The sequence below is a fragment of the Rhinoraja longicauda genome, chromosome 2, assembly GCF_053455715.1.
Source record: "Rhinoraja longicauda isolate Sanriku21f chromosome 2, sRhiLon1.1, whole genome shotgun sequence".
Taxonomy (NCBI): domain Eukaryota; kingdom Metazoa; phylum Chordata; class Chondrichthyes; order Rajiformes; family Arhynchobatidae; genus Rhinoraja; species Rhinoraja longicauda.
In genome coordinates, this window is record NC_135954.1 from 3898721 (window position 1) to 3911599 (window position 12879).

At 47.4% G+C, this 12879-nt stretch overlaps 1 protein-coding gene across 2 annotated transcripts in view; it reads right to left on the bottom strand.

The window, feature by feature from the left end:
- The window catches only part of trnau1apb (tRNA selenocysteine 1 associated protein 1b), a 29934-nt gene extending 22176 nt beyond the window's left edge, over window positions 1-7758 (bottom strand). The window contains exons 1-3 of one of the 2 annotated variants that reach the window (XM_078426723.1): window positions 7693-7758; window positions 2684-2781; window positions 2081-2180 (exon numbers count right to left, since the gene is read on the bottom strand). In XM_078426723.1, coding sequence (XP_078282849.1) covers window positions 2081-2180; window positions 2684-2781; window positions 7693-7716 — 222 coding nt within the window. In that variant the 5' untranslated portion in view covers window positions 7717-7758. Of the gene's footprint in view, window positions 1-2080; window positions 2181-2683; window positions 2782-3176; window positions 3234-7692 lie in introns of those variants that run through there. The other variant, XM_078426714.1, reaches the window with a different exon arrangement.
- Window positions 7759-12879: the final 5121 nt, after the last annotated feature.

The following is a 12879-nucleotide window of genomic DNA, read 5'->3' on the forward strand; positions in this document are numbered from 1 at the left end:
AACAGTAAACGTTGGTGCAATGGCAACTTCAGTCTTTTCAAATAAATCCCTTTCCAATTGCCATTTCTTCACAGGGAGTTGGACTGACCTCGACGCAAGCCCAACAGAGTAATTTTCCAGACATTTTTCCAGTTTAATTAGCCGTTTATTGAAGTAGTTGTACAAACAAGAAGATAAACATACCAGGATGTACTTATTTTGCATACAAGTCGTAGCTGGCTTCTTTGTTTCCCCCCATCTGAAGTCTGCTCTATTCCCCACCTCTCGTTGCAGGTCTGGTAAGAACTGTATCCTCTGCCTAACTCCTCCCAGTCCTTGTATCCAGGGATATACCACCTTGTTATGGCTCCTCCCAGTCCACTATGCCCATATATGGTCAGGCAGCATCTCGGGAGAGAAGGAATGGGTGACGTTTCGGGTCGAGACCCTTCTTCAGACCTGGTCTGAAGAAGGGTCTCGACCCGAAACGTCACCCATTCCTTCTCTCCCGAGATGCTGCCTGACCTGCTGAGTTACTCCAGCATTTTGTGAATAAATCGATTTGTACCAGCATCTGCAGTTATTTTCTTATGCCCATATATGGTTGCCCCCTCGACTCAATACAGGCAGTGGGGGAAAGGAGGATGATGGAAGTTAACATCGCTGCTGGACAACGACTCCCACCCCATGCAGGACATTGTCACTGCACTGAGTAGCTCCTTCAGTGACAGACTACTTCACCCCTTAATGTTTGACAAGCAAGTCAACGCTGTGGTAAAAGCCAGCTTCTTCCAGCTTCGTACCATAGCTAAAATCAAACCATTCCTCCAATTTGACGACATTGAAAAAATCATCCACGCATTCATTTCCTCCCGCCCGGACTACTGCAACTCCCTATACACTGGGATCAGCCAATCATCCCTGTCCCGCCTGCAATTGGTCCAAAACGCCGCAGCGAGACTCCTGACGGGTACCCGTAAAAGGGACCACATCACCCCGATTCTGGCCTCTCACCACTGGCTCCCAGTACTGTACAGAATCAACTTCAAGCTCCTCCTATTCACATACAAAGCCCCAAATGGGCTTGCCCCACTCCCCATATCAAAATTCTTCTAACCCACCACTCTATCTCCAGGTCCCTCAGGTCGGCCGACATGGGGCTACTGACTATCCCGCGGTCTAGGCATAAGCTCAGGGGTGACCGCACTTTTGTGGTTGCAGCTCCTAGACTGTGGAACAGCATCCCTCTCCCCAACAGAACTGCCCCCTCCTTCGACTCCTTTAAGTCCAGGCTCAAAACCTAGCGTTTGAGGCCCTCTGAGGGGGTGCTGTGAACTGTTTATGTATGTGCTGTTATGTTTGTGTGCCATTGTATGTTCATTCTTAGTACCTGAACTGATGTATAGCACTTTGGCCAACGTGGGTTGTTTTTAAATGTGCTATACAAATAAAATGGACTTGACTTGACCCCAAGTGTGTGAAGGAGAGATATGGGAGGTCCTTCCTTCCCGCTGCTGTGAGACTGCACAACCAGCGCTGCTCCCAGCAGACCAGTCAACAGGCCAGTTAACAGTAACAGTAAAAAAAAAACACACAGTAATTGATGACAATTATCCTTATCTTTATTTCTATTTATAATGAATGTATCTTGCTATCCACTTTGCTGCTGTAACACTGCAAATTTCCCCGGTGTGGGACAAATATTATTAGTGTAAGAAAATAACTGCAGATGCTGGTACAAATCGAAGGTATTTATTTCACAAAATGCTGGAGTAACTCAGCGGGTCAGGCAGCATCTCAGGAGAGAAGGAATGGGTGACGTTTCGGGTCGAGACCCTTCTTCAGACTGATCAGTCTGAAGAAGAGTCTCGACCCGAAACGTCACCCATTCCTTCTCTCCTGAGATGCTGCCTGACCCGCTGAGTTACTCCAGCATTTTGTGAGACAAATACTATTTTATATGTATTCATCTAACGACAGCCCCAAGTGTCCAAAATAACACAGCAAGATATATCTAGACAAAATAATATAATATGCCAACAGCAGTCAGTACAAACTGACACGGCTCTACGGTTGGTAAACGTGCATTGAAGAGGTTTACCGGATTGGAGCCTGGCAGGGACATTCCATTCAGTTTGTGTAGACAACGGTCGGCGCTGGTCTGATCTGCTAATTCCACGAAACAATAGCCCGCTAACGTCCTGAAACAACATGAGGCGTTTGGTTACATAGAAACATAGAGAATAGGTGCAGGAGTAGGCCATTCAGCCCTTCGAGCCTGCACCGCCATCCAATATGATCATGGCTGATCATCCAACTCAGTATCCTGTACCTGCCTTCTCTCCATACCCCCTGATCCCTTTAGCCACAAGGGCCACATCTAACTCCCTCTTAAATATAGCCAATGAACTGGCCTCAACTACCTTCTGTGGCAGAGAATTCCACAGATTCACCACTCTCTGTGTGAAAACAAAACTTTATCACCATCGACTCCTAAAAGACTTCCCCCTTATCCTTAAACTGTGACCCCTTGTTCTGGACTTCCCCAAAATCGGGAACAATCTTCCTGCATCTAGCCTGTCCAACCCCTTATTCCCCCCCCCCCCCGTCCTTCTAAACTCCAGCGAGTACAGGCCCAGTGCCATCGAATGCCTTTTCTCTGGGAAATCGCCCTTTTAAATTTAATTTTATAACTTTTTCTTACCCGGTCATTCGGTTGCTTATGATTTTCACATTGACTGTCGGCTCACCCATGGCAGAGAACGCTTGTTTAATAAAAGTTTCATCCATGTACTGTTCCAGCTACAAAACAAAGGAAAAATACGTTTTATTTTCCAACATTTCTCAAGGTTTGCTAACCATGGCACGGTGGCGCAGCGGCAGAGTTGCTGCCTCACAGCGAATGCAGCGCCGGAGACCCGGGTTCCATCCCGACTACGGACACCGTCTGTACGGAGTTTGTACGTTCTCCCCGTGACCTGCGTGGGTATTCTCAGAGATCTTCGGTTTCCTCCCACACTCCAAAGACGTGCAGGTTTGTAGGTTAATTGGCTAGGTGTAAATGTAAAAATTGTTCCTAGTGGGTGTCGGATGGCGTTAATGTGCGGGGATCGCTGGTCGGTGCGGACCCGAAGGGCCGAAAGGACCTGTTTCCGCGCTGTATCTCTAAACTAAACTAATATTTCAGAAGAACCTACCAACGACCGACCAAATAGACAATAGGTGCAGGAGTAGGCCATTCGGCCCTTCGAGCCAGCAATAGACAATAGGTGCAGGAGGAGGCCATTCGGCCCTTCGAGCCAGCACCGCCATTCAATGTGATCATGGCTGATCATTCTCAATCAGTACCCTGTTCCTGCCTTCTCCCCATACCCCCTGACTCTGCTATTCTTAAGAGCTCTATCTAGCTCTCTCTTGAATGCATTCAGAGAATTGGCCTCCACTGCCTTCTGAGGCAGAGAGTTCCACAGATTTACAACTCTCTGACTGAAAAAGTTTTTCCTTATCTCTGTTCTAAATGGCCTACCCCTTATTCTTAAACTGTGGCCCCTTGTTCTGGACTCCCCCAACATTGGCCATTTATAACGATGTATCTTATCATGCCAATAAAGTTTTTTAAATTGAAAAAAAAAGAGAGAGCGAGAGAGACTCTTACCAAAGTTTTGCAACTGAAACATAGAAAATAGGTGCAGGAGGAGGCCATTTGGACCTGACAGCCAGCACAGCCATTCATTGTTATCATGGCTGATCATCACAAAGTATAACATAGCAAAGAAGAGCGGGAAGACAGAGGATTGGGACTCCTTTAAAGAGCCACAGAAGATGACTGAAAAGGCAATATGGGGAGAAAAGATGAGGTACGAAGGTAAGCTGGCCAAGAATATAAAGGAGGATAGTAAAAGCCTTCAGGAATGTGAAGAGCAAAAAAATATTTAAGACAAATGTGGGTCCCTTGAAGACAGAAGCAGGTGATTTATTATGGGGAACAAGGAAATGGCAGACGAGTACTTTGGATCTGTCTCCACTAAGGAAGATACAAGCAATCTCCCAGATGTTCTAGTGGACAGAGGTCCTAGAGTGACGGAGGAACTGAAGGAAATCCACATTAGGCAGGAAAGGGTGTTGGGTAGACTGATGGGACTGAAGGCTGATAAATCCCCAGGGCCTGATGGTCTGCATCCCAGGGTACTTAAGGAAGTGGCTCTAGAAATTGTGGACGCATTGGTGATCATTTTCCAATGTTCTATAGATTCAGGATCAGTCCCTGTGGATTGGAGGGTAGCTAATGTTATCCCACTTTTTAAGAAAGAAGGGAGAGAGAAAACGGGAAATTATAGACCAGTTAACCTGACATCAGTGGTGGGGAAGATGCTGGAGTCAATTATAAAAGAGGAAATTGCGGAGCATTTGGATAGCAGTAACAGGATTGTTCCGAGTCAGCATGGATTTACGAAGGGGAAATCATGCTTGACTAATGTTTTGGAATTTTTTGAGGATATAACTAGGAAAATGGACAGGGAAGAGCCGGTGGATGTAGTATACCTGGACTTTCAGAAAGCCTTCAACAAGGTTCCACATAGGAGATTAGTGGGCAAGGTTAGAGCACATGGTATTGGGGGTAGGATACTGACATGGATAGAAAATTGGTTGGCAGGCAGAAAGCAAAGAGTGGGGATAAATGGGTCCCTTTCAGAATGGCAGGCAGTGACTAGTGGGGTACTGCAAGGCTCGGTGCTGGGACCGCAGCTATTTACAATATACATTAATGACTTAGATGAAGGGATTAAAAGTAACATTAGCAAATTTGCAGATGACACAAAGCTGGGTGGCAGTTTGAACTGTGAGGAGGATGCTATGAGAATGCAGGGTGACTTGGACAAGTTGTGTGAGTGAGCAGATGCATGGCATATGCAGTTTAATGTGAATAAATGTGAGGTTATCCACTTTGGTGGTAAGAACAGGAAGTCAGATTATTATCTGAATTGTGTCAAGTTAGGAAATGGGGAAGTACAAAGAGATCTGGGTGTCCTTGTTCATCAGTCACTGAAAGTAAGCATGTAGGTACAGCAGGCAGTGAAGAAAGCTAATGGCATATTGGCCTTCATGACAAGAGGAGTTGAGTATAGGAGCAAAGAGGCCCTTCTGCAGTTGTCCTAGTGAGACCGCACCTGGTGTACTGTGTGCAATTTTGGTCTCCAAATTTGAGGAAGGATATTCTTGCTATTGAGGGCGTGCAGCGTAGGTTCACTAGGTTAATTCCCGGAATGGCGGGACTGTCATATGTTGAAAGACTGGAGCGACTAGACTTGTATACACTGGAATTTAGAAGGATGACAGGGGATCATTGAAATATATAAGATTATTAAGGGATTGGACACGCTAGAGGCAGGAAACATGTTCCCAATGTTGGGGGAGTCCTGAACCAGGGGCCACAGTTTAAGAATAAGGGGTAGGCCATTTAGAACGGAGATGAGGAAAAACCTTTTCACCCAGAGAGTTGTGAATCTGTGGAATTCTCTGCCTCAGAAGGCAGTGTAGGCCAGTTCTCTGGATGCTTTCAAGAGAGGGTTAGATAGAGCTCTTAAGGATAGCGGAGTCAGGGGGTATGGGGAGAAGGCAGGACCGGGGTACTGATTGAGAATGGTCAGCCATGATCACAGTGAATGGTTGTGCTGGCTCGAAGGGCCGAATCGCCTACTCCTGCACCTATTGTTTATAAGTGGTGGCACCACCCTCCCCCCACCCCACACGCCCCCCACTCTTCCCTCCTCCCACACCCTCCATCACCGCAGCATCTCAGAGGTCATTAACCCCACCCCCCTCCCTCAGGCTCTCCCCTCCTCCCCCCAGGGGGATCACTGCCTCAAATGAGGGGGTCCCACTCCCCTCCCCCTCTTCCCTACTCCCTCTCTCCCCCTCCTCGAACCACACGAGGGGTTCCCCCACTCTCTTTCTCCCCCCTCCCCACACTCTCTTTCTCCCCCCCTCCCCCCTCTCTCTCTCCCCCATGAGGGTGTCCTTTCCCCTCCCTCTTCCATCTCCACCCCCCACTCGTGTCTCCCATCCCCCTCTCTCTCCCCCACTCACGTCTCCTCTCTCCCCCCCCTCACATCTCCCATCCCCTCTCCTCTCTCTCCCCCCCACACTCGCGTCTCCCATCCCCCACTCTCTCTCTCCCCTCCATGAGGGGGTCCCCTCCCCCCCTCTCTCTCCCCCATGATGGGGTATCCCCCCCCCCACTCACGTCTCCCATCCCCCCATCCCCCCTCTCTCTCCCATGATGGGGTCCTCCACTCTCCCATCACCCCCCTTCTCTCTCTCTCTCTCCCCCATGATTGTGCCCCCCCGCTCACGTCTCCCCCAATGATGGGGTCCACCCCCACTCACATCTCCCATCCCCCCCTCTCCCCCATGAGCCCCCCCCCCCCACTCACATCTCCCATCCCCCCTTTCTCTCCCCAATGATGTTCCCCCCCTCCCACTCACGTCTCCAACCCACCCCCTCTCTCTCTCCCCCCCATGATGGCCCCCCCTGGGAACCCCCCCCACTCACGTCTCCCCTCTCCCCCATGCTGCAGTCCTCCTGGGTCCCCGTCCGTCCCGTCCCCCACTTACGTCTCCCATCCCTCACTCTCTCCCCCATGTTGCCCCCCCCCCACTCACTCACGTTCCCCCTCTCCCCCCCCCCCTCACCCCCCATCATGGTCCCCCGCCCCATTCACGTCTCCCATGCCCCCCCTCTACTCCCCCATGATGGGGTCCCCCTGGGTCTCCCCCCACTCACGTCTACCACCCCCTCCCCCCCCCCCTCTCTCTCCCCCACGATGCCCCCCCTCCTCCTGCCCTCCCCCACTCACGTCTCCCCTCTCCCCATGATGCTCCCCCCTCACTCACGTTCCCTCTCTTCCCCCCCTACCCCCCCATCATGCCCCCCCCCCCACTCACGTCTTCCATCCTCCCCTCTCCCCCATGATGGGCTGCCCCGGGTCTCCCCCCACTCACGTCTCCCATACCCCTCTCCCCTATGATGCCCCCCCTCACTCACGTTCCCCCTCTCCCCCCCCCCATGATGCTCCCCCCCACTCATGTCTCCCATCCCCCCCTATGATGGGACCCCTGTGGATCCCCTCCCCCCCACTCCCGTCTAACACCCCCTCCCCCCTCTCTCTCTCCCCCATGATGCCCCCCCCCATCCTGCCCCCCCCCCCACTCACGTCTCCCCTCTCCCACATGATGCGGTCCCCCTGGGTCCCCCCCCACTCACGTCTCCCGTCCCTCTCTCTCCCCCATGATGCCCCCCCCTTCACTCGCGTTGCCCCTCACCCCCCCCCCATCATGCCCCCCCCCCACTCACGTCTTCCATCCCCCCCTCTCCCCATGATGGCCCCCCCTGGGTCTCCTCCCCCCCCCCCCCCACTGACGTCTCCCATCCCTCTCTCCCCATGATGCCCCCCCCCCTTCACTCACGTTCCCCCTCCCCCCCCCCCACTGACGTCTTCCATCCCCCCCTCTCCCCCCCCCCCCATGATTCCCCCCCCCCCCATGATTCCCCCCCCCCCCGGGTCTCCCCCCCCCCCCCCGGGTCTCCCCCCCCCACTCACGTCTCCCAGACCCAAACCCCCGCTCCCCTATGATGCCCCCCCCCCCCACTCAAGTCTCCCCTCTTCCCCCCCCCCTCATGATGGGGTCCCCCCTGGATCTCCCCCCACTCACGTCTCCCATCCACAGGGTGGCCATTTCCCGCTGCCAGCGCCGTCCCGGCCTCACAGGCCCCCGAGGGAGAGCCGGCCGCAGACTTGCCTGAGCCCAGCCCCCCCCCCCCCCTCTCCTTCACCACCCCGACCCGGGCACCGCCGCACAACCACCACCCCCTCCCCATCCCCCACACTCTCTGCAAACCCCCAACGCGCACAAACCACCCTCCCAGCAGCCGCAACTGCCCGGGAAGCGGTCAAATCAAACAGCGGGCGCCGCAGGGCGGCTGCTGACGACAGTGCGATGCGCCGATCAGGATTTGTAGTTCATCAAAGGGGGTCCTTCCCATAAATTGTCGCGTATGACGACGCCACCGGTGGTCGCTGACGTCACTTTAACGCGCCGTGGTGCGGTTGTAGTTCCAGAGGAAATAATGACATGCTCACTTGCAGCAACACAACAGTCTATGTCAACATAGTGCACTGTAAACAATATAATCAACGAGAAAAAAAGTTCAGTGTACATATATATATCTATATATATATATGTATATATGTATTCAATTTTTTTAAAAACTTTATTGGCATGATAAAATACATCATTATATTGCCAAAGTATAGAACATAACATACATATTTTAAATGCATGAACATAAATACAAGTATACAATGCATGGGTGGATATGCCCCTGTACATATATATATATATATATATATTCACGCAATACATTTATAGCCTTTTATCGATTGCTACTCATTCTTGCAGTTGTAAACAGTACAGCAAGGTAGCAAGTTTAGCAGGTCGATATTAATTTCCTTAGTGTCAATTTATGTATGCGTGTATGTGTACATGTTGGTCATTCACTGTCTCTCAGGTTGTGGTATTGTGCGCCAAGATGTGCCGTATTTTCTTCGCCAAGGATTATTCTTAGTTTTGAAATATCGTCTAGTTCTTTAAAATCTGGGATCGCCAGACTGAGTTTTTCAACATATATTTTTCTTATTTTATCGATTTTTTTACATTTTGAGAGGAAGTGCACCTCTGTTTCAACCTCATCTGTCAAGCAGTGACCGCATATTCTATTTTCTCTTGGTTGCCAAGATCTCTTCTGTCTTCCTTTTTCAACTGCCAAATGGTGGTCACTTAACCTGTACTTGGTGAGGGTCTGTCTCTGCTTTATGTCTCTAACAGTTGAGAGATAATCTGCCAATTTATAATCTCTTTTTAGGGCACGGTAGCACTCTAGTCTGCTTTGGCGTTTAGTTACTTTATCCCAAAGTTCCAAATAGATTTCTTTGCATTGTTTAATAATTTGGTTCACTCTAACTGGTGATTGGAAAGCAATGTTGATCTGAGACTGGTCAAGGTTTAACTGAGTAGGGGTAGTTAGTCTCAATACCAACTGACACAGGGAGCTCTTTTCTGAGTTCCCCTCTTGGGTTTGGAGGGCTTTGAACTGGAGGGTGTCTGGGGGACTAGATTTAAGGTGATTCCAAAACTTTAGTGCTTGTTTCTGGATATTTATTATCAGTGGGTATCTACCTAATTCCGCCCTACATGCGTTTGTTGGTGTTTTCCTTTGGATGCGGAGGATGTTCTGACAAAATTCCGCATGTAGGGCCTCTGTTGTGTGTTTTTCCCATTTAGTATAGCTATGATGACTGAGCGGACCCCATACTTCGCTACCATAAAGCGCAATGGGCTGAATTACACTGTCAAATATTTTAAGCCAGATTTTAATTGGATTTTGGATGTTGTGGAATCTTCTTTTTATTGCATACAGAGCTCTTCGAGCTTTCTCTTTTAGTGCATTTAATGCATACCTATATATATATATGTACACACACAAAGGTAGACACAAAATGCTGGAGTAACTCAGCAGGTCAGGCAGCATCTCTGGAGAGGAGGAATGGGTGACGTTTCGGGTCAAGACCCTTCTTCAGATTATATATATACACATACATATATATACACACACACACATACGTGCACATGGAAAACAAACAATAATACTGCAAAAAGACAATAAAAAAGAAGTCAAGAGTGTAGGAAAGCACTGCAGATGCTGGTTGAAATCGAAGGTAGACACAAAATGCTGGACTAATGTCAAGAGTGTTTTATAGTCACGTGTACCAGACAGAACAATGAAATTCTTATTATTAGCAGCACAACCGAATATATGTACACACAGTACACTGTAAACAATATAATAAAACAAGAAAAAAAGTTCAGTGTATATATACAGTATAAGAAAATAACTGCAGATGCTGGTACAAATCGAAGGTATTTATTCCACAAAATGCTGGAGTAACTCAGCTGGTCAGGCAGCATCCGAAGGCATTTATTTTCAAAATGCTGGAGTAACTCAGCAGGTCAGGCAGCATCCGAAGGTATTTATTCACAAAATGCTGGAGTAACTCAGCAGGTCAGGCAGCATCCGAAGGTATTTATTCACAAAATGCTGGAGTAACTCAGCAGGTCAGGCAGCATCCGAAGGTATTTATTCACAAAATGCTGGAGTTTCAAAGCGATGCTGCCTGACCTGTTAGTGTGTATATATACATATACACACACTTACATCCTGACACATATATGTGTATATATACACACACACACACACACACACACACACACACACACACACTTACACTTTTATATAATAAATATATAATGAAGTTCTTGCAGCAGCACAACCGAATATGTAAAGATATTTAGCACAAACAACTGCAGCTTCTGTCACTGCAATGCGCCAAAACTAGTTGTAGTTCAATAGAAGGGTCCTACCTTCTTTTGAATGTGATTTAATGCAAGAACTACAGATTCTAGTTTACAAAAAATACACATTGTGTATTTCGGTGTAACCATATATCTATATTGTATATTATTATATACTACTATATATATATTATATATTATATAGCCCCAGGCCAGGCCATCAAGGAAACATCAGGGGTGGCAGAGCGGAGTAGGCAGTGGCTCTAGCTGTAGAGGAAAGACCCCATTTGGTGTCCCAATAAAGCCGGCTAGGCAGACGCAGGGGGGGGGTTCTGGGACGCCAGAACGCACCGCTGAGCCTACCGGAGACGTCGTGGGCCCAGTCAGCGAAACGTCGATGAAAGCAGGAGCCCACTTGATAACCCCAATAACGTGTCTGCCCGGCCTTTCTCAACATCGGAGGAGCGTTGGTGAGTGCATAAACCTCCCATCACCACCGGGAGCAAGTTCAGAGTTGGCACTTTGGATTTTTAACACCACGTCCTGTGTATTTGGAAATATTATTATTATTATTATTATTATTATTATTATTATTATTATTATTATTATTATTATTATTATTATTATTATTATTATTATTATTATTATTATTATTATTGTTGTTGTTATTGTTATTGTTATTGTTATTGTTATTGTTATTATTATTATATTGTATAATAAATTATTATACTATATTATATAATTACACAATGTGTACAAATGCATTGAACATATTTTCTTTGGGGTGAGATATTGAAGGCATTAGTGGGGCAGTCATTGTTTTTTTGTTTAACAATTATATCTATATTATTTTATATAATTGTACAATGTGTAAACATACATTGAGTGTATTTTCGTGGGGTGGAGGCGACAGTGATGGGCACTAACCCCAGTGATGGGGTTACTAACGTCAAAGTAACGCGCCGAGACGTGGTTGTACTGCAAAAGGAAGGTCTTCCTTAGACGAGCTGTGAATTAATGGAAGAACTACAGATCCTAGTTGACAAAAGAAGACGCACATTGTGTATTTATGTGTACAAATAGGTGTATGGTGTGTTGTTGACGTTGCACAATGTGTAAAAATACATTGTGTGTGTTTTCTTTGGGGTGTGATGTGATGTTGGCAGTGGTGGGGCCTTCTTCAGACTCACATGACAGTCCCGCCACCCTGGGCTTAACCTGGTGAACCTTCAGAAAGGTGATTTTTTCAGAATCCCCATCAGCCTGAAGAAGGGTCTCGACCCGAAACGTCACCCATTCCCTCTCTCCTAGATGCTGCCTGTCCCGCTGAGTTACTCCAGCATTTTGTGATATCTTCGATTTGCACCAGCATCTGCAGTTATTTTCCTACACTACTTGCCGCTCCACTGCGATTTCTCCTCATGGTATGTCTACTTTGAAGAAGTGTAAGAAAATAACTGCAGATGCAGGTACAAATCGAAGGTATTTATTTCACAAAATGCTGGAGTAACTCAGCAGGTCAGGCAGCATCTCAGGAGAGAAGGAATGGGTGACGTTTCGGGTCGTGACCCTTCTTCAGACTTTGAAGAAGTTCTCCTCTTCTCTTCGACGAGAGTTTAGCAACATGCTCTCTCGCTGCTCCCCCTCTGTGATTTCTCCTGCCCTCCTGCTCTACCACCACGCAATACTTCAGTCTGAAGAAGGGACTCGACCCGAAACGTCACCCAGCATTGAGTTACTCCAGCATTTTGTGAAATAAATACCTTCGATTTGTACCAGCATCTGCAGGAATTTTAACTATCGGGGAATGTAACAGTGGAACAGCGGGCACTCCAGCACCAGTGACAGCTCTGGCACCTAAAACGTTGCAAGACTGATGTACATTATATTGCACAATATATATATTTTACGATGTGATTTAACACAAGGAACTACAGATTCTGGTTTACAATGTGTATTTTTGTGCAAACATATATCTATATTGTATTATATATTATGTAGTTTCTACCATCAGGCCATCAGGCTTCTGAACACATAAACACATTTTTAATCATTTATGTTGATTATTTTTAATATTGACTTTTTACCTGTTTTTCATATTGTCCTTCTACCTTACAAATGTCATTTAAATTTTTTAAATTTATTTTATTAAAAAAATCTTATTTATCCTTGGAATATTACTGCTGAGGTGACCTGTTCTCTTGTCAAATACATTTAATTGTACCGTTGACCCTGCACCAACCTACATATGACAAATAAAATTTATTATATATGTTATACATTGTCTGAAGAAGAGTCTCAATCAGAAACGTCACCCATTCTTTCCATCCAGAGATGCTGCGTGTCCCGCTGAGTTATTCCGGCTTTTATTGTAGGACCAAAATCTACATTTCCGTCCTACACACTTACAGAAACATTCACAATACATTGACAGTCCCATTGTGTATGTTTCTTGGGGAGTAAGATGTGATGTTGTAGGCTATGGTCGGG